The following is a 23,197-nucleotide window of genomic DNA, read 5'->3' on the forward strand; positions in this document are numbered from 1 at the left end:
GTCCAAAAATAATCAACTTCATCCACTATCACTATCAAAACTCTTAAACTGCATGGCATATACATATGCCTTTTATGTACAAAAACAAACAAAAAAAAGCGTATAAGCAATACATGATGGATTTATGGAAGACTGTGTGCTGTCTTAGCGCTCAGTCACACAGGCCTAGAGACCCGTCGGCGACCATCTGGCAACCACCAGGAAAAATGTGCATTCCCCTACTGGTTGTCAATAGTAAATGATGGCTGCTGGCAGTCACTTTGAAATCAAATGCTAAAGCCCCACACAGTTGTCAGTGACCCGCCCTGGTAGCTACTGGTCACCAGAAAAAAGGAAAAATTCAGTTGCTGGAGGTTGTTGGCATTTGCTAACCTGAAATTGGTCACATGAACTGGTGAAAGAGGTGTATATGGTGCTGAACTGAAAAGTTCCTTGGAACTGCTATTGTCACCCAGTAGTTTGCATGGAAGACGCCAACTTGTCTGCAGACACAAACTACTCACTAAGCAGTGGAGAATGTTTTCCTTCGAAGAAAATCTGTGCCTTTTGGGATGTGTTGGTTGCAGCGATAAGGACAACTTTTACTTTGAAGACAAATGGTCTCCGTTTCCAGTTTGCATCGCACAGATTCATTTTAGCTCAGAGAGTAAAATGAGACAGTTTGTGTCTTCCATGCAAGCTACAGACAACAAAGGTGAGAATCTGCTGCCATCCAAAGCATTTGCAACGGACCTTTCAGTGCAGCATCATGTACATCTTTGTGATCCATTTCATGCTAGTGACTGGCAGGAAAACCCGAAGAAATGATCCACAACTAGTCAGGAGGTGCACATTTTCCCCCTCATGATCAGCGGCTGCCAGATGGTCGCCAACAGGTCTCTCGGCCTGTGTGACTGAGGCCTGAGACATAGCGGGCACATAAGGGTATCAGGAAGGACATCTGTGGCAAAACTCTGCACCTGAGCAATAGGCAGATCCAGCCGCTGTGGGGGCTCCAAAGAAAATAAGGGAGCAACATTAAGTACCTACTGCTTGCTGCTTCATACCACATGACTCGTGACTCATGTAAAATGGTTGTTCTTTGGTCTCAGTTAAAGTCTCTCTTACAAAACAAAACAAAGTGGAAAAACAATCATCAGCTGAGTTGCTTTTAAAATTATTAAGCTAATGTGACAATGACAACTTTCCACTGCGTCTCCACAGTCTTGCCTGTAATTTTTTCACAATAATGTTCAACAAGTACATGTGAAAATGAATCACTGCCAAGTTCGTCAAACAGAAAGCCATTTTTTTAGGGAAAAATGCATTTAACACATGAACTCCCCCTTAGCTCTACGTACTCTAATTGCATCAGTCTCATTAAGACTCTACATTTATATTCACAAAAGGTGCCCATGCTAATTAAAAAAAGGTTTGCAGCTCAGGCATACATTTCATCACAGCTACTCGCAGTCGTTATAGAAGCTGCACTCAGAATGCCTTTTAAGTTCTCCTGCAAACTTTCAGCATGGGATCAGCTGAGGGCAAATGTCTAGACAGGGCTTTGTTTAAGGTGCAGGTGATTAGGCAACAGAAGGGACTGGAGCTACAGTATGTTATTCCCCTGGCTCTCATTGAGTCTCCTGGGTTGTCTAAATAAGGTCTGCGGATGTTTTATGCTACAAGGGTGCCTACAGCTTTTGCTCGCCTGCTACTGATCACAACATGTCAATCTACACCTGGTAAATGTCACTCAGCATTCTGCCAGCTGTAGCTTCAGTTTTTTCATTTTTGTGTGTGCAAACAAGCATGTCAGCCGTATGAGCATTCATCCCAGCGCCGCCTCTGTTCATGCCTTCTCTGCCACTGCTTGCATTGATATTGTAATGTTTGTGACATCAAGTGGACAAAGTTGAAATTGCAGGTCTCCTTCTCCACTGCATAAAAGCAAGAAGATGTTTTGTTCACATCCCTGTGGCACAACGTTGCTCAGTTATTGTATGCAGTGCCTTGATTCTTGCCAATTAGCACTTCAAGAATGCATGCTGTGCTCCAGCTTAGCAGGTGAATTAACAAGCGTTGACTGAAAAAAAAAAAACACCACCTCCATTCACCTCGATGCCAAAAATATAAACCTGATTTCTAACACTGCTTTAATTTCTGATTTTTACCAGGTCAACACAATTGAACTCTCAAAATACAAAAAAAAACTGTTATGCATAATCTAAATCATTTCTCTTTCTTTTCCTCGCCACCTCCTCCAGTTTGGGGGACACCAAGGCATTCCTGTGCTAAGTGAGAGACACAACCTCGGCAGCATATCCTGGGTCTACCCTGCGGCCTCCCCACAGTTGGACATGCCCAAAACACCTCACCAAGAGGCACTCAGGCAGCGTGCTGGTCAGATGCCCAAACGCCTCAACTGGCTGCTTTGAATGTAGCACCTCTACTCAGGGCCTACCCTCTAAGGGTAAGATATGGTAATGAATATAGTTTAGCTATATTATAGTGCATTATTCATTATTCTCATGACCTTTCCTTTTATGATATACCACAGTAGAAAATGTACATTTTCATCCATACAGCTTTTTTTGATGGATTGAGCCTTTCCCACCTCATCCTCAGTTCATCAGTGGGCAAAAAATGTATCTGTCACATTGAACGCAAAAAAGTCACCAAGTTCAAATGGACTTCCCTGACTCCTAACCTTTTCATCTAAAGTAACCAATTAGCCTTTGATATAACAAAACTAATTTAATGACTACCTATCCAATTGTGTAACTCCACTGTAGCCTGTTTGATGTTAGCCAGGACATCCTATCACACTGTGCACACTCAAGCATGTGTCTGTGGGAGTGTATCCCCATTAATACTTTACAAAGGCACTGCTTGAACTCACACGATGGAGCAGCTGACTATATACACACTACAGCAGAGGAGGGTTTCTTTGTGTCTGTGTCTGGGTGCTTACACATTTATATGTGCGCACATGTCTGTTGAGCACTATAGATGTAATGTGGTTTTCATGTGTCCTTCTATACAGTCCCAAATGTTCAGTAAGTGTAAGCTATAATGCACAATCAGAGCATTCCTGTGCCCTTGCTCCGAGGTCATCACTATTTAAAGGGAATATGATGCACCTCCATGTACTCAAACCCATACACACCCATAGGCAGTTTGGAGGTGGACCCAGATACATGAATGCTCCCAGGCTTTGTAACAGTTCCACTCAGTGATCCTGAAGTGCAGAAGCAGTTGGAGAGCGGCATCCATCTCTTTCTACAATGATTTACTAACACACTTTATCTCCATTGCCCCAGCTCGCACATCCATGCCAGCACACCCAGGTATGTGGACAAAAAACAAGAAGAAGAAGCAAAAAAGTGAAAAACACATCGGTATAACTGTCAGACAAAGACTGCACGCGGTTTATGGTTATGCACATACACCAGAACAGATTGGCAAAATTTCAAAAGCATGACATTAAGGAGCAGATATTATTGTAAACAACAGCAGGTTGATGTGTGCTGAAACACTTAACTAAATTTCTTGGCCCAGCAATGAAACACAGTTTGTCTGTCACCATATCACACAGCGAGCAAAATTCACTCAGCCACCGTTTTTATCAGGTCGCCGTGCTCTCTCTCGTTCCCCACCGCCAAACACACTTTAATGACAGTGACTGTGAAAAGATTTAAAGTCATTTTGTCTGGTACCCAAAAAAACCACCATAAAAAACATGCAGTTCACTTTCTGAGCAACTTTCTGCTTTTGTACAGAAGTGTACTCCAGAGAATGCAGATGAGATGGATGCAGGTGCTACTCTGATGATACAAGTGCAGAGGTTTATTTATTATAACATATTGTTAAAATTGCTGCTTACATCAATAAATTCACACTGTGTGATAGTGTTCACAATTGGGACCTTTACATCTAGTGAATCTGGTCAATCTTCAGGTTCAAGGTTCCTTTATTGGCACCTCTAGGCATATTTGTTTTGCAGTTAAAAGAGCAGACAACCCTTCTACCAGACATCAAACACAGACCCTGGACAATATTCACAAACACATGGTGAGAAAAATAAAAGAAAGAAAAGAGAGAGGGCTCCAGGCTTCACTAAAACCCCAACTTCAAACCTTCAGACTAATAAATACAATAAAAAAAGGCCAAGAAGCTAAAAACAATATCATAATAAATCACAAATTAAAAATGAATGGAACCGATATTACTTATTCAGATAAAGAATAGCAACATGGGACAAAGCTGTTTCTTTACAGCTTTGTCCTGCATTTAGGGACTGCTAACCTCGTCAAATAAGGGGTGGCCATCAGCATTTACGATGGAACTGGTCATCCTCTGCAGCTGTCTGGTATAAAGAGGCTCTGGGCTAAGCTGCTGTTACAGTTCACAATTTGCAACAGTTTGTTCCTGTCCTTCAAAGATAGATTAGCGTACCGTGACACCAAGGAAAAAGATATTTGTTGACATTTCCATAACATAACTCTGCTACTGCATATGTTTTCTTGACATCGACCTGTGTTTTGTTTGTTTTTTGGATATATAAATATAAAATATATGTGATCCACTCAGAAGTGGACTGGGTGCATTTATCCTACAGCGTTAGCCCGAAAACAGCTTCACCGCTTGACTTCTATTTTTTTTCCGGTTAACAATTCTACCTCTGCAAACTCTTCACGTGCAGATTTAGACTTTTCCAAATGACCTTACTTTTTGCAGGACAAACCCTTTATTCTCACACGCCACCAGCACTAATTCCAACAGAGAAGAAAAAGAAAAGAAGCCAATACAGAAGTGGGTTTCAGGGTTGTTGTGATGAATAGAGTTCACTTGAAAAAGCGTATCCCACCATGCAGTGCAGCAGCCCAGTAATGGGACCTCTCACCATTAACTCCTCTTTCAGCCAGCATCAATAATGTAACTCCATTTACACTATGGCTTTTCTACAAAGGCTACCTGCTGAGAGGGGTTTGTCTCTTTCCATCAGTGCTCCAGCCAAAAAAAAGGGGAGAGAGAAGCACGTGTGGATGTGTGCGTGCACTGAGGTGTGTTTGTGTGCGTAAGAAAACCCCGGATGAGGTGAGATCTTTTGGAACTGTGAACTCAGAGGTCAAGCCTGACTCATGAGATAAGTGCTGCTGAGCACTGGATTTGGAAGTGAGAGGAGGTGAGAGTCCGAGGTGAGATCTGAATAGAAAATTAGAAAGCCTCATGACCGGTGTGACGGCAGAACCGCACAGTCTGTGCGTGCGTGTGAGTCGAAAAAGTGATTAAGACCATCAAAAAGAATCCATCACTAACTCTCAATCACACGCAGAGTGCATTAGGTTCTCATTAGTGTCACTCCTCCTTTTAGCAAACGAGACCACGTCTTTGAAGTAAACAAATAAAAGCAAGGAATCAGTGCAGTGCCTGCTCTGAAGGGTTAGCAAAGTTTCACGTGATTCCTTGTTTATCCTGGCTTTCATTACAAAGCCAATCATCTTTGCTACGGTTGCCTGGTTTTATCATTATCAAGCAATAGTTCCCATCTTGGAACTCATCAAAGAGGTTAAAAAACAAATCTACTTTTTTATTGGGTGAAAATGGTGCTGAAATGAACCAGCAGGTATGCTTGTTACTAAAGTTATTTCAATGGGGAAAGCACCGTCTACTGGTCACGCACAGCAATAGCAACTCAGTGCCTGGAGGTTGGCATAGACTGGCAGTGTGTGGACAGCCCTGACTAGTAAAGGTGGAAAGCGTGCGGGCATTTGCAAAGTCAGATAAAACGAAGACTCAAATGAAAATGGGAAGTTGTATTAAAGCTGATTGTATGTAGCAATAGCACAGCGGTAGGATTGGGAACCAAGTGTCAAAAATAATGTGCATTTTAATAAGAAGTTGCTATTTGCCAAACTAAATGACTGTGAGTACTTCTTGTTTGTGTGCTGCACTGTCTGTCAATAGACGTCAACAAACAGCAAGCCGGGGTGAATGAGATTTGTTTTGGCTCGTTTTTTACCCTTCTTGATAATTACCATATCATTCATTTACAGCATTAGAGTGATAATGGGGCTAATACGCTATTTTTCATGGAAAATAAACCAAACGCTGTGAAATCTGATCTAGCTCCAAATCTGAGAGAGAAAAAAAGAGACATCACTTTAAGTTTGCCCACAGATCTCACATCAAAGACTCTATTTGTGTAGATTCATCACTTATTTGTTTGCAAGTGTGGAATCAGCTTCCAGTCCCCCTCCCGAGGTGACCTTAACAGTATGAATAACCCTCATGCTTTGGAGAGGTAGTGTCTCCGCTCACGTATTAAACAACTGTGTATTTTCTTCTGGTAGGGGGCTAATACAGTGCGATTGGATGAGGTTGGCTGACACAGTGTGTGTGTGTGTCTGATCTCAGCGGAGCGTCTGCGGATGATAGGGGTCAGTGACACTGCTTGTTTCTTGCTGGGCAGCAGCTCTCGAAGCGGACAAACGGGTGCAACAGAGGTCTATGAAAACGACCCGCAGCTTTCGTCTGTCCATCTTCGCTACTAGCCGCACGCACACACACACCCACACACTCAGCATGTATAAACAGACACATTTGTGTATCTGAGCGAAAGTCTGTGGATGATTAATTAGCTTGATGTTGCTTTTGATGATATTTTTGTTGTTGTCGTTTTTCAGAATACAACATTTTTATTTAACTGTTGACTTGAAAATCATAACCAACATAAGGGTTTGATGTCATGCTTTTATTTGTTTTTAAAAACTTTCCTCTCGCTAATCACCCAAATGTTCTTTCTGAACCCATAAAAACATGCAAAGAAAATACTTTCTCTATCACCATCTGTCAAATACTCGCGCGGCCTGACTGGATATGAAACGTTAAGCTGTCCCATATACCATCATTCCTTTAAAACCGCAGCTTAAGTATCCAATCTGATGTCATATTTTTGATTCTCCTTTCATATGGCATGGGGGAATTAGCAAGGCAAGGAGAAACATTACCGGCATTAGTGGCTTTAACTTTTCATGTTATATTATCTCCTTGGGATGCGATGAACCCCAAACCGCTGGTGAAAGAGGACAGAGATATATCCAGGTTTACTTTAGCACTACAACACATTAAAAATCCTATTACTCAAGACCCACTTAAAGGTGCTTTACATTCATTTTCCAGTAAACATCCAATCATTATTTAAGTAAAGACAATGGTGGGAATTCATTCTCAATCTCACTCCTTCTATTATAGGGAAATAAACTGAAAATACATTTTCATGATTTTTAAAGCTCTGTTTGCGGAAGTAGACGAGCACCGTCGTCAATCCAGCAGCAGTGTGCCATTAAAAAAAAGTCATTTTCACACAGAATCCAACCTGGCAGCAAATTTAAACTCATCTATTTACGTTTCTAATATCTCCAAAATGAATCTAGTAATGATTTGTTTTAGGTGAGAAGTTTCATGTAGAAACTTTAATGATGCAAGATGATTAAAAACATTTTTAGCCTTCGTGACCCCGCCACATTCAGCAGCGTGTCAATTATTACAAAAACATGTTGTGCAGCGAAGCACCGTCCAAACCTGCAAAATCTTCATTTGGAATTCCAGTCACGCTCGCAAAGGTTTCCAACAGATACCAAAAAGATCTGGCAGAAATGGAGAGGCTCTGCTGCAGTGTTGTGGGGGAGATGTCTGCATTATGATGCACAAAACACAGAAACCGAAAGCACACCCGACTTGTTTATGTGTTTCACAAAGCAACAATGCCCAACAAATTCAGGCCTGTGCGCTGTTAGAAGACGGGGCTGATTTTCAGCCCAAACATCCACTCAGGCTGTTGGTCAGTGATCAGCTCCACTAGAATCACTAATTCTACTTCATTTCAAGAGATTCTCACATCGGGTTTTGTTTTGTATAAATGAGGAACCACTGGAAGAGGCGCTTGGCCTGATATACACACTCACACTAACACTCACACGTAGTTTTACCTTCCACACAGGAGGGTCTGGCTCTGGTCGTGCCAGCGACCTGCCCCGGGAAACAGGAACACTTGACGGTTTGAGAACGCTCCTCAATCTTATTCTTATTACAGCAGCGATGCACCGCCACCACCTCACATGTCCCCTGCTTCACTTGGTATGATGCTGTGAGAGAGAGAGAGAGAGAGAGAGAGAGAGAGAGAGAGAGAGAGAGAGAGAGAGAAGGGGAAAAAAGGGTGGGGGGATTATTTGCTTGAAATTCATCGACTGTAAGGGAGATTTTGTTGGTGTTTTGGCGTTTGTTGTTGAAAATAATCGAGTCGAAATTCAAATACATTTGCGCCGCAAATAACAATCAAATACGCGCCAGCTTTTCTGAGGATTAAACAGATCTGCTGAATAATTTACTTTTGTTTAAACTCCTCGATTTATTCCGGTCTCAGTCTTTGATTCATAAGTAAACACTTTTTAGTGATATTTTGCTTTTATTCTCAGCCCAGCGCCCTCATTAACTCTGTCACAGAGGCGACTCTTGTTCTCGTGATGGTGTGCATGGAGGGAAATAAAAATAAAGCAAAAAGCAAATGAGAGCAGAAAATGTTGAAAAAAATAATCATTTGTTTTTCACTCCTTTCAGACAAAGCACTTGATCTAAGCAGAGACGTGTGCATTTTATTTAGTTAGAGGAAATCGCTGTCACGTTTGCATCCGCATTTTCGTTTTTATCATTCTTTCTCCATGCACGTCTGTCTGTGTGTTTGGTTCTGTGCATTTGTGTGTGCTTCTTAAAGTCATGATATATGTGAGAATAATTGTTTTTACCTGACACCTCCAACAACAAATGTCTCTTATTAGCTTCTCACTTCCCAGCAGGCATTGGTCTGGTTAATTATAAGACTCTCCGGACAGCAAGCGAACCGGAGGCGTTGTAGCGCAAACCCAAAGCTTTCTGCACAGTGGCAAAATGTGGTATTATGTGTGTGACTGTTTCAGTATGTTTTTGTTGAATTCCTTCTGAACATCTTGCCCCCTCACACATGATTTGTTTTCAGAGTCTTCGGGGACTAAAAGGTGACTGTATCTTCATTTTAGGAGTAAGCTCACGAGAGCAGTCATTTATACTTTAACTTGATCTGTCACATGTACAAGGCAGCAAGGATGACTTGTAAATTATGTTACATAGTAATGCTTAGAAGTGTGTAATGCGCACTGTCTGTGTTAATGTTACATTCCCCTCAGCACATGAATAAACCCATGAATCCCTTAGGAGAAAGATTTTTGTGCCTACCTAAAGGAAAATGAGCCAACCAAAACTGTTGGGTACAATGTTTAGTGAATCTAAGCTTTGCTTATGGCTTCTGAATGGATTCCAGCTGCCTTATCTTCCCTCTCAAAGCTTGTTGTGCACTCTTGAGAGTCTCTGGCACCGTTTCCTGAGCACAGCAAACCCTGCTGGCGACATAACTACCTATAAGCCTCTTTACAGCCCTGGAAAAACCTTGGTTATACTGTACCATAAGCCCAGATTTCATTTATGTACGTGACTATACCCAGACTCCAAAACTTTTCATGGTAAGCTGAATGGGCTTTGCAGGCAGACACAAAAGTGTGCACAAGCACACACACTCATACAGCGCACACACTCAGCAGAGGGTTCCATTTCTGCAGGCCATGGCCCCTCTCATCCTTTCTGATTTAAAGTTTGTTTGTTCTCTTCTCCAGAGAGCCCCATCAATGATCCCTGGCTCTCCGAGGGCGCCCCTCCGCTATCATCCCTCCACTTTCATTTCCCTCACTCCTCTGTCTCGGGCTCTCCTGAGGCTGGAGCAGCTGCCGGATTACACCCGTGCACTGCACATGCACTCACTGACACACACAAACATATATATAGGCTCTGTGTAATGATAAAAATCAAGAAAAGATCAAACTCAGCACAAGTCAACTGGACAAGAACTACACATTAAGTCATAATTACAACAGCAATAATCACAACTGAAGCTCAAAGTAACAGCGTAAAAACAAGAAAATCTAATTCAAGCACAATGACGCTTGATTTTTTTTAATCCCTTATTGTATAGCCTGTACAAAATAAATAAGAAATTATTCTGCTGCTGTTGCAGAACTGTAACTGAGTAAGACTGCTCAATCTGCTGGCCTTATCTCAGGAAAAAGGCAGCTTGTTAGCACGAGAGAGGAAAGAGAGGAAGAGAGTCAAGCAGGAGGAGGGAAAGCAGTGTCACAGGCAGCAGAGAGAACAAAGAGCAGCTCGCCTTCCGCTGGCATAATGAGGTCAGGAGGTGCACTGGCCTTCTCTCTTTATTGCCTATATCAGGACTGGGCAGAAGATGTTTACGTTTGAAAACTTTAAAGCTTTGAGGGTATGTTTGAGCAGTGGATGATAAACCCATCCCAGCTTCATTTATGCACATTCTTTTTGTCTGTCCGTGGCACGTACTCTAATTAAAATCTCAACGAAGTGTAAATGGATGCAAATGAGGCAAATGTAAGGTATGAGAACAGCCCACATCCTTCTCTTAATGTGATTTCCATTATTTAAGGAAGACAGGAGACAGAAAGCCTCTGCTGGGTTTTCTTAGAGTATACATATGCAGCTTAATGAAGAAGAAGAAAAAAAAGAGACCAAGGTGCTCTTCAAGTAAATGCTTTAAGAGGCTTTCTTTCATAGACAGTTTAAAGGACACTCTAAACAACTTCAGAGTATTTTAGATGTTGCCACTGTCGCGTTCATCGAGGAGCAACACAACACACTGCATACCGAAACATATCTTTGCTTAGACTGCCTGTGGTTTGTTGATGTGAAACTCAGAAAATCTATGGTGACATTATGTGGCTAAAATTTAAAATAAAAAAATAAAATACAGTTTTCATATAATGGTGAAGGGATTTGCTTCAGTAGGAGCAAAAACTGAAAAACTGTCCAGTGTTTAGGTGCAAAATAGCCTTTAAATATCCATTAAACTGTAAGTAAAGTAAAAAGAATGCAATGAGCAGAAAAAAAAATTTATCTTTGTTATGTTAAAGATGGGGGGGATTACTTGAATCTAACTAGGAGGAAAGGGTTAAAATAATAAACTAATTTCTGGAAAATATTATACAAGATGAGCTGATTCACTGATAAGTTTGTAAGCATGCATGGTAGCCGGCAGTTAGATCTGGCTGTGGTTATACCATTCAACATAAAAATGTTTCAGTCAGTAAAAGGTTTGGGAGCCATACAGCAGGCAAGTAGTACAATCCACTAATCAGAAAGCAGTTCAATCCCTGGCTCCTGCAGTCTGTATGTGAAGTGCTCTAGGTCAAGACACTGAACTTTAGCACCTCTAATGAATCAATAAGTGGGGGTCATAGGAAAAGGTTCCATCAAAAAAATCTTTTTTTAAAAGGATGCATCCTTTTGGTGCTCTGAGTGGTCAATAGGACTAGAAAAGTGCTATATAAATCCATCAAAACTGTGCTGGAGGAATCAACTCAACATCGCCCACTCTTGTTGCCCAGAAACAAGAAAGTAAAGCTTTTATTTGGTATCATTGCAAACACTCTCATTCTCACTCTCTCATAGTGTAATGTTAATCATACAGTGTTCCTATATAGTCTTTGTGGTGTAATATAACTAAATGAGGACAGAGCATTTAACTTGTAGTGTTTATGTGCATGTGTGTGCACAGTAAGTGTGATAGTGTGGTTTAACGTGCTGATTTGGATTCAGTTTGGTGGGATTTGGGTAAAATAAAACGTTTGCTTTTTATAGACGCGAATGCAATTTTCATGCACAATGGGTCTAATCCAACCAGCGGACTGCAGCAACATGTCAAAAGAAGCCCAGTTCAACCAGAAAACAACAGGCTTGCAACCCCAGTGACAGTTAGTTTATGAGCATATGCACACGCAGTCTCTGGGTCTGAAAAGTGAGGCAGGTGCTGGTGCTTTAATCAGAATCAGAATACTTATACCACAAGATATTACGTGATCATAATTGCTCCAAGACAGTAATAACAGTAACAAAGTAAACAAAATTAAATAATACAACATATTAGAAAGCTGCAAAATAGTCAGTTTGGGCTACTTCACTGCTGGCAAATACTGACTGTATATAAATTATGTCAACCTCCAAAATTCTAGACTCTGCATTTTGAAGGTACGATGTTAATATGGTTAACATGTTAGCTTCAAAATGCAGTGTTAATTTTGTTGACTAATAATTTTCTCCATAGTTTTCATCAATGACCTCTTTTCCTGACGAAAACAAGACAATACCGAAACAAAAAACTAATAACTAAACTACTAGACAATATCCAATCAGAACTAATTAAGTTGTGTAAAAAGGCGGGACAAGTTTGGAAGTGAGCCAGTCAGAATTAATCTCCTTGTGCAATAGATTAGATGCACACTTTGATCTCATTCTCCACAGAGTGGGAGTTCCAATGCTCCCCGTTTCTCATAAAAACGTGACAAAATGTCAGCGATTGGGAGGAAAAGAAGAGTAGACACATGGACAGATTTAACATTTGATGTCAAGGAAAATATGTATAGCATACTTCAGATTTACTCCACTGTATTGCATGATATTTAGGATTTGCCTCAATAATGACTAAAACTATAGATGAAAATTTGCTGTCAAAATCAACATTGATTTTGTGTTAACCATATTTAGATCAGAGGGTGAAGTGAGAAGTTATCAAACCTAGCAAGTGTGATTAGCAAGTTGAACTGCACAGATTCATGTATCTGCTAATTCGTATTTTATTTATCTTTAGTTATCTTAATTAGCGTTAAGTAACAACTAATAAAATACTAGAATTTGACTCACCAAGACTGAAGCACAAGTTTTTTGGATGGTTTGGCAGAAACTTCCATTAAAAATGCCCCAGATGGTACGAAACATGATCAAGAGGATCAGAATATTAAGTGGGATTAGGGAAGCCTAAACAGGCTTGTGTTGGCACACCTGTCAGTCAAAATCTGCATTTGAGTCATCTGAGTTAAAAAAAAATCAACACGGCACAGTCAATATGCTCAAAACCAGTGTTTAGTTTTCTGCTTCTGAACGCTATCAATTTGAGCCCTTTAACATGGTACTCTATGGGGATTGACACGCTCTTGGAGCAGACCTCAAGTGGCCAGTTTAGGAACTGCATTTTTTGGTATTTCTGCAGTAGTTTTGCTTTCGCTACGGTGGCCCTGAGAGGCCAAACGGACTGCAACTTAAGAAAACACCAGCAATAAGAAAAACGCTGCAAAAGCGCTCAAAACACAACGGAAATAGGAAAAACGAAAACGGAAATAGGAAAAAACAGATTTCCAAAAGCACAAGGGAAGTGTTTCTGGGGAGACTATAACCCGATGGACCAGTTGCAGGAACCAAAATATGCTAAGAATTGCGCTGGGAGACACTTAAAAGAAGTGGAGGATCTATCGGTTTTGTGAGGAAAGAAAAGATGAGAGGTAAGTGTGTTAGCCTAACTATTAGCCTAAAAATCCGTCATCAGTATTATATGAATCATGAGATTAAAACACACTTACCTGGCATATTTTGGTTCCTGCAACTGGTCCGTCGGGTTATTGTCTCCCCAGAAACACTTCCCTTGTGCTTTTGGAAATCTGTTTTTTCCTATTTCTGTTTTCGTTTTTCCTATTTCTGTTTTCGTTTTTCCTATTCCTGTTCTCGTTTTTCCTATTTCCGTTGTGTATTGTGCGTTTTTGCAGTGTTTTTCTTATTGCTGGTGTTTTCTTAAGTTGCAGTCCGTTTGGCCTCTCAGGGCCACTGTAGTTTTCTCACTCTGGAGAATGCAGCACAATACCATGAAAAAAATGACCCTACCAGTAATGTGATATATGATACAGTTCCCATATACATTTATGTTGTCTGCTTATGGTACTATTAAAAGTGAAATAGTTATTAAAGAATTGCATATTTTAGGGCATGGGTGGCAATTTGGCTTCCCATTAGGGGCGAGACCTAATGCCATATTTAAATTTTATTTAAAATGTAGCTCACATTTGGCCATTTCATGTACAGTTTCATCCACATAATGCTTCCAACGTGTCACCAAAATCTTATTACAATATTTAATCTGGTTAGAGTTCAACAAAAAGTCTACTGTACAGCCTGTTTTCACAAGGCTGAATCTGACAGCCACTCGTAGTGCGAGCTATTCAGTGAAACCAAATATAGTGCATCCTGATGTAAAAAGTAAAGTCAAATAATGAAACTTTGATTGTTTGATTCTTCTTTCATATATAAAAACCTAGTCTGTTTCACAGGACTCAAAGCGACAGTACAACAGTTGTGTAGGAAATCATGTAGTTCACCTGCACCCTACAGTCGAGCCTGCTGCTGTGAAACTAACTGCACACAAAAAACTTATCGTGCTTTTAGAGCTTCATCACTTCATTTCTGTTCCCTTTGTTCCTCACCTGTTGTTCCATATCACCGGTGGCATGTGGATATGTTCACAAATGGATACATGTGTTTCTCTGCCTTCATTATCATCGAATTCTTTTGGTGCTGTCCTGTGTTGCCTAACTTGTTAGCTTGCATTTGCTTGCTTTGAGTTTTACCACTAAAAGGAACATCTTCAGAGGATAATTTGAGAAGAAAAAAAATAAAGTTGAACCAAAAAAAAGGAGTCTGATCATCAGAACAGTAGCGGTAAGAGTATTAACAACTAAAGCTCAACTGTGAGCCCTCAGAGTTGAGCCCTTGCCCTTCCCATTCAGCCTCTGCTTCTCACCCTTTATCTGCTTAAGATTCATGTGGTGAGCAGCCAGCTTCCAGCTATATACATACAATAACAGTGTATCTAATGTCATAGTGTTGCCTTTAAATCATTCTGTTATGGCCATCTTGGTTAAATAGAGCCTGGTGAGATGAAAAGACTTGGCAAGGCTAAACGCTTCTATTCCTGCGAAAGGGAGAGAGCCGGACGGCCGACAAACGGAGCTCCCTTGAACTGATGGGTTAGCGAGGCGATTGATGTATTCTGACAGACACTGGCAAGCAGCAGCATTGTACAATTTATCAAAAAAAAACCTGTGTCTATCCCTTGTCAATACCTGACAAGCATGCACATTGCTATAAAAGGCCAGGTATCTAGCAAATCTGTCAGAGGCAGCAATGCCAGTTTAGCAAAGACATACTGACTGTCTCTGGTAGAGCGCACAGGTCAAGTTTTAAGTTTCAACAGAGCAAGCTCACAAGACCAGGTCTCATAACTTCTCCTTTACAAAATATACTCAAAACTTATATTTTTTAAATTTCCATATCCTCCTATTTTCTGCTTTTTGAGCCCACTCTTTAACCTTCTTTGCCCCATCTCCTCTCTACTCCAGTCCTGCACCACCCATCAATCCTTCTGACAGGATCAATGTCTCACAAGTCCACACCAGGCCCAACACAGATTTATGTTAAATATCACAACAGGTGCTTCTGTGGAACAAAAGTGTCCCCAATAAATCCTACTCCCTTGACCTTGCCTGCTATGTTTTTTGAGGAGTTATCTTAGAAACAGCCTAAAGGGGAGGCAAAAACAGGCAGTATTCTCAAGTAGATGGACATAATGTTTGTTTAAGTCTAATAGAGACAGTTTAAAGCTAAAAGGAGGCTCCTGGCATGAACAGGGTGGGCAAAGAAGAGCCATCAACACGCTATAAATTGATTTATGATGGGGGTGCCAGATTAGTAACTGTTCCACGAGAACAAAATGTGTGGTTTGCCAACCACCCTCTAATCTCTGTAAACAGATATCTGCATATCAGGCAATAGCTGATGGGTTCCCAGATTAAGTGTACTATAACAAGCTGTGATAAGAGTGTACGGAAATATATCAGTTCTGCAAGGCAGTGATTGAATTTAATCTCAAATAATCTAATTTCAAGCATTCAACCGAGAAAAGAAAAGAGAATTTCAGATGTTTTTGCGAAGCACTGCTGTATGAGCGCAGACAATGACTTTATCATTGAGAAAGGCTTATGTTTCAAAAGTACGTGACACTGGTATGTCTTGGATTACATTTACTGCTCCTGTAATGCAGCTTATGAATTTCTCTATTTGCCTTTTTTTTAAAAAGAAAGAAAGAAAGAAAGAAAGAAAGAAAGAAAGAAAGAAAGAAAGAAAGAAAGAAAGAAAGAAAAATGGTGTGTGTTGAAAGGAATAGCATTAAAAATGGAGCTGTGTTCAAGTATGTGTTGCTACACAGCTTTGTTCTGCTCATGAGGGGGCAAACTGCGAAATGAGCTGTGAAGGCAAGACTTACGCTAGATGATCTTTCTCATGTGCTGAGTGTGTCTTGCAGGTGTGCAAAGAAGACGGATACTATCCGCGCCAAATTAATCATCTGCACTTTGTGCTGTTAACCTGAGCTACAGGGATTATGTTCTTCCTTTCCTCTAAAAAACTCTTAATTATGTTATGTCTGCTTGATTGAAAAAATACTGATTGCCCGAGAGCCAACACTGGCTGAATGAGCTTAACATACAAGAGTATTTTTTGACCTATAGAGCCACCATGTGGAAGCAAATGGTAAAACCGCAATGAACAAGCAAATGTCTGAATGATCAGGAAAACAAAACAGCAGTAAAACTGCCTCTGGAAAATCTTTACAGCCATCATAACACACGTCCAATTATTCCTCAGCCTCGGCATTATGAGTGTCATGTTGTATTCACCACTGAAAAGTCCTAAACTTCCAGCAATTAGAGGAAACCCTCAAATAAAAAGCACGAGTCAGTTTCAGAGGAAGACATCTTGTTTTACCGCGAGAGAGAAACTAAGAAGGGGGCAGGCACCGATGCTGACCTTCACAACACACAAGGCCTGCAATTAGTAGTGTCCCTGCCGTAAGCAGGCAGCCTCCTCTCTGTCTAAAGGAAACTAATGCCATCAGTCAGTGAACAGACTGAATGCTGGTAGCATTTTCTGTGGCATATAAAGGTCACCTTGCAAAACGCGAGCAGCGATAGTGAAGAAACTGGGATAATTAAAGAAATTGTCATAATTAAGAGCGAGGAAGAGGTGACAGGGGAGGTTGCCGCCAACAAGTTGTAGCACAAGATGCTGTGACTCAGCACAACTGTCCCCGTTGTCAGCCTCAATGAAATTTTAATAAGACTGTGTTGGTCATTTATTTATTTTTTTTGGCTTAGGGTGGCTTGTCTCCATGACTTATGGAAATTAAAGCTAGAGTAGAGATGTAGCTCGCAGGCCTGAATTAAGTCAGCCATGGTCTCTATCTTCTTCTTCTGAGGAATAAGTTAAGCGGGGGCTGCAGAGTTGTGCATATTAATGTGAGCATTGACAATTATAAGCCTGAGGATTAGAAGTCATGAGCCGACGGGTCTCTTCAGCGTAAGGCATACACCCTGTTTTATGGCACTGCGAACACTAAACCGCTAAGAGGCCTCTTGAGAACCGCAGCGTTGGCCCCGAATTGCTGCATGTCTGCACTCTGAATAGATCAGATCTCACCCACACTGATCTATTTGTGTTGACAGCCCCTGACAGCTTAAGTGCCATTTGTATCTGTACAGGCTGGATCACTCAAATAGAGACGTATTTGCATCCAAGACTAAAACGAGGTCTTGTCTAGATTACATTCTGTCATGCTGCGAAACGGAGCAAATTGTGCCCGCTCGTCCCCCTCCTCCAGGACGTGGATGGCTCAGTCAGCGACAGGCTCAGGGAACATGTGTTACACCTCTGAAGTGACAGTGTAATTAACCTCTCTTGGTGTTGGAAGGGGAGCTTGGATCGAGACCTGGTGTACCTGTCGGTCCCCGATGGTTACGGTTGCCAGCAGACACTGGGTCAACGTAGAGCATCACCAAGGCAACAAGGAAGGCCACCTGCCAAGGCCAAGCTGACCTCCCCCTCAGTTTCATCCTGAGAGAGAGAGGGAATGGAGCAAAAAGAGGCACAAATGGAAGAGAAGAGGAGGAAAAGGTCATCGTGAGAGGTCAGAACCTGTACCCAAAACAAGAAGAGAAAAAAAACAGGAGGCAACAGCAGAGCACACAAAAAATATTGGTTTTTCCAAGAAGCAGAAACAATGTGAGAGGTAACTGTCAAAGGTCAAAGGAAGCAATGAGAAGCTTGAGAACAGACTAGGCCTGCAAAAAATTTCCTTCCTACATACTATAGGAAGACTTAGATATAGGAACTGCAGGACCTGTGCGCTAAAAGCATCCTGTTAGTATAAAGTTTTCAAATTCTTGCAGCTGCAAATTACAAAAGGGCTGACTTTACAAGAGTTGGAGCAGAGGAAACATGTCTAACCCAGAAACAGTAATACATGGTAAGAGGCTGAAACTAATCACTATGTTAATGATTGGACTTTTTTTCTGCTGTTGCTTCTTGATTAGCTGGTTAATACTGTTAAACATGTCCAAAAAGGCCAAAGGTGAATTGTTTCAATTTCTTGTTTTTTTTTTGTTGTTGTTTTTTTTGTGGTAAACAACCCAAATCTAAAAGATAAGCTTTTAACTTAGGCAGGTTTTCACATCTGAGCTGCTACATTGAGTGAACTTTGGCATTTTTGCTGGAAAAAATAAAGTTATTCATTTATCTAATCTACTGATTAATTATTCATCAGTTAATTTAAAGAAAAAAAAAGAAACCGTCTCACCATGTTACCTTGAATTGTAGGAACTTGTCAAGTCATATAATTACTCTGTTTTATTGTTAAAACAATGACTTCGTTAACAAAAACCACAGCACAGTAATTAGCTGCAGCACGAGATGTGTTTCACTTGCCAGTACGTGATGCGGGACGCCATCTCACCTGTTGGTCATCTGTCTCCTTTGGTCTCGCTTCCACTGTGTGGCTTCTTTATGAACAGCGGCTACAGGCCATGGCTGCATTCACGCGCACCACCTCAAATCACCTCCTCCTTTTCTTCTTCCTCCTGCTTCCACCTTTTCCTCACCTCAAACAGAAGAAGGCTCTGGAGAAAGGAGGTACAAAGACACGCTCAGTCAGAGAGGCCAGGCTGCCCTGGAGTTCCTCAGTGGCCTCGGATGGCCTTGCATGAAGGTCTACACACACAAACAAGCATACACCCGCACACACAGGGGGTGGAGATGTGAAGGCCCAGATTCTGTCAGATCCATTGTTTACAATAGGTTCACCTACCCCCAGGCTGAATGTGATCCCCACTCTAGACATCACACGTCTCTCCCCTTCTCCCTCACAAACCCTCACACTCTGTCATGTGCGTAAATACACTAATGGAAAAACTCAAAACGTGTGTGTGTAACACACTAAAAATTAAACTGGGTCGAAAATAGGTCTGTGTAACAGAAACATGCCAAAAAAGCAGTCTGAAACATTTGCTTGCAACAAATCAGATGATCAAACAAGCCATGAACACAGGCTTTTTCTCTCTCTCTCTCTACACACACACACACGCACAGAGCACATTTACACAGTGTTTGCTAAGTAAATTCAAAGCCTATCTAAGGACAGCAAGAGAGACCCTTCTAATTACAGCTGAGTGACAGCTACTGATGCATGTTGCTGTCTGCACACTCTCATACCCACACACTGAGTAAATTACCATCCCGCCATAAGAGTGTGTCAACACACCTCTCTTTACAAAGGGACAAACTCTGCAATCTAAATGAAAGACAACAGATTCACATTAATAACAAAATGTTCTCCCCCTCCTCGAACCTTCATTATTCATCATAACTCATTTATATGCAGGTCAGTCCGCTAACATGCTGAGAAACTTCCCGAGTAGATAGGAGCTCCCTCCACACCTGCAGCCATCTGTGTAGTACCACTGCCCCCTAGTGGGAAAGAAGCAAACAGCAAAGGGCACAAATCTCAGGAAAACAGGAGGTTGCTTTGGCAAGAGTGAGAAAGTAGCTGGGCAGTGAAGGCGAGCAAAAGATCATGTGAATGAGTTATTATTATTGAATTATCATTGAAAGCAGCAGCAGCATGGGTTAGAGAGAAGAGGGCAGATACACACAAACAGATATTGTTTGTGTGTTTTAAATTTATATTTGTATCACATTATCTATATTCCTGTCTATGTATATGTATGTGTGTCTCTTTGGGTTGTTTTTTTTTTCTAGTACAGTATCCAAGTTGTGTGCGCTGTGTGGAGGGATCAGGACGCTGCATGATTGCACAATTGCATGCAAGACTATTTCACATTCCTTTTTAAAGGCTGGGTTATGGCATGCATTTTTATCAGCTTTGTTCTCTGAAACACTCATTAAGAGAGCACAGTTGTGCATGTGTATATGTATGAATGTGTGTTTATGTGTGTGTGTTTTTGTGTGTGTGTGTGGTCTCCAGATGCAGCCCACTGGGACTCAGTGAAATATGCCATCAGTAACAGCAATACTGTCACCTTTATTGTGTCTTACACAGACCACAGATTGTAGCCATTTAACTGTGTAATAAATGTACCTTATATATACTGTATATCTAGATCTATTTGTATCTATTTGTGAGCAAGTGTGAATCAGCAAACATACACACTGCAGTAAAAGGCCAAAGTCTCTGGTGACATTATGTTAAAGCAAGATGACGTGTGCGTGGGGCTCAGCTGGTCATCATCACCGTGAAGGCTCGTTGTGTTTGGCAGGAAGGACATGCACACTTTAGCAAACAGTGCAACGACATCCTCAAGTTTATCTAAGAACATCAAGCCTCACTCTTTCTAAAATAATCGCTGCTTCTGTATCATCCCTTCCACATCCTCTCTCACCAGGCGCCTGCAAGGTCTTGAGGCCTGGGTTGTGTCACTCCTTGCAGAAAACACACACAGGACTGACACGCCGGCTTATTGTCATGCAATGAGACGATCCTACCTCTGCCACAAATACATCCTGTGTGCCCTGCATCCAAACAGCATCATCTGCCCGTGCTCTGCACGCACGCGTGCACAATCACGAACATGCACCCGTGAACTTGCAAAATTATACTTGCATGTATTATACCGCATACAGTCTCTGACCTCATCAGGAAAGATGTTTGCTGTGCATCAGAAATAAAAGGCTAAGACACTTCCCGCAGGAAGGGTTTACCGTGACATCGTGCTGTTTGTCACTCACAGATTATATCATTTGTCAGGGCAGCACAGGAAGTCGCGGCTCGGCAGAACTGCAAAAACAGGCGCCATATCATTATTTGATAGCCTCAGTGTCTCTTGTTTTGTATGCACCAGTGTTCATAGGCAGGCTTTGTGAAATTTTCTGTAATATTAAATAATGTCTTTTAAAAATGAATGAGAAACAAGAAGGAGATTTTTATCTGTTGAAGTCTGCTTCAGATGATTGACGGGATAGTTTAGCCATCAGACTGACTGACAGGCTGATGTTTGCCTCGCCAGCCACCAAAAAGATGATGGCGATCCATTAAACATGGTGGTTTGGACGAAGGAATTCTCAGCAACTAACAACAGCTGAGCGTTCTTGCTGCTGAACACATTTCACTAACACATAAAGTAACACAATCAAAATAAGCAGGATGAAATTAACATAAAAATTTACATAAAAATTAAATGAGCATAGACTCACATTATGAACTGCACTTTAAATTTTTTATGATCCCAAGGCCTTTCCTCTGACACTACCCCAAGACTGAAGATGCTGCTCGTCTGCCCAACACTACACGGCGAGAGGTAATGATAGTCCTTTAGGTTTGACTGTTTGTGTTACAGTTAGATTGTTATGTTGGCTGTATTGGGCCAATGGTGGCTTTATTTTAAATGCTAGATATTTACTGCTGTCAGATCATAAACATTTTGTCCCTGTGCAATCAATGTTAAAAATAGATATGCATTTTTATCTGTGTAAGATCTGAATGGGTCTTATGGGTTTTAAATATATGTATAAAATATACATTTATATTACATGTGCATGTTTATTTGATTAGCTACATGAATAACTTGAACATATATCACTGCAAGCCAAATAATGTATGGACAGATCCTCGTGATCAGTTACATAAAAACAGTATATTATTTGTCTTGTTTTCATTTCTTTGTGATTCCTTTTCAGAAATAATGCTTGCAAATTACATATTTAGCAGGAGTTTTGTGTACTGTTTCTTCAGCAAATAGATAATACAAGGACCTTGAACAGAATCTAACAAAAAAAATTATTTTATTTTTTTTTGTGTGTGTGCAATATGTTCAATTTCATGAGACTCTTTTTACTTAGGCAAGATTAGTTTTCAGTATTGGATTTTAGTGGTTTATTTGGAATTTAAAACTATTTAAATAGAATACAAAATTCAAAGAAAACAGAAAAGTAGAACTACCAGATACATGAACGTAGTCTCTGGGTGAACTCCAATAAATGTGAACACACAAAAAAAACAACACAATAAGATTGTAGACCACACAAGCATCACACCAGCATCTCAGTATGCTGATTTTCTCTGCCCAGACAAAGACCAAGCAGACAAAAAGCATATCAGTGTAAAACAAAGTGCATCTCCCTAAGGCGGAAAGATATTGAAAATGAAACGGGCAAAAGCACAAAGCCCAGTGGAATCTTATGTGAAGCGTTTCAGATTTCTGCCGATATGCACAGTATTATCATTCAGTTAGGATGTGTAATGTTCTGCTTCTATATATTTGTCTGCTTTCAGCTCTAAAACCAATACGGCATGGTGCTCCTTGCCATTTCCTCTGGGTCGCTGGGCAGATAGAGCGGGTGTGTGCCCACACACAAATGCACTTTATTACACACAGTGAGACACAATGTACAAACTTAAATTAACACTGCGGTATGCATTCATACGGCACAGCCTTTTGCATTTGTCTGTCCTCCTTTGCCCAGCTCACTTTCTTCCTGCTTCTTGTTTGTTCCTCCTCACCCTTGCTCGCCAAAGGATTCTTGCCTACGTGCATGTGTGTCTATGTGTGTGTGGGTGTCTATGTGTATGTGTGTGTGTGTGTGTGTGTGTGTGCGTTCGTGCCTTTTCGTTTCTCTCCTCAGTGTGCAGATAAGCATCTCTGCTTTTTTCAATACCTCCCAAATGCAAATTCTAATGACACCCCAACAATCTCTCTGCTTCAACTCATAATGAAGAAGACATCTTAAAATGTCAGACATTACGCATGTGAGTCAGACATATGAAGGACACGCATAAAATCCAAGCCACCCTTCAGAAAATCTTCAGAACTGAGGCATGTTTTGTTTTCACATTAACAACAGCGTCTACAGAATTTTTAGTTGATGCCTAAAATCCTAAATT

At 41.0% G+C, this 23,197-nt stretch overlaps 1 protein-coding gene across 1 annotated transcript in view; it reads right to left on the minus strand.

The window, feature by feature from the left end:
* Positions 1-23,197, minus strand: part of tafa4b (TAFA chemokine like family member 4b) — a 37,297-nt gene that overhangs the window by 5,868 nt on the left and 8,232 nt on the right. Inside the window, exons 2-4 of the mRNA XM_063473169.1 lie at positions 18,758-18,920; positions 17,744-17,859; positions 7,971-8,126 (exon numbers count right to left, since the gene is read on the minus strand). Coding sequence (XP_063329239.1) covers positions 7,971-8,126; positions 17,744-17,859; positions 18,758-18,837 — 352 coding nt within the window. The 5' untranslated portion in view covers positions 18,838-18,920. The remainder of the gene's footprint in view (positions 1-7,970; positions 8,127-17,743; positions 17,860-18,757; positions 18,921-23,197) is intronic.

Source organism: Pelmatolapia mariae, linkage group LG5 (assembly GCF_036321145.2).
Source record: "Pelmatolapia mariae isolate MD_Pm_ZW linkage group LG5, Pm_UMD_F_2, whole genome shotgun sequence".
In the NCBI taxonomy this organism is placed as follows: domain Eukaryota; kingdom Metazoa; phylum Chordata; class Actinopteri; order Cichliformes; family Cichlidae; genus Pelmatolapia; species Pelmatolapia mariae.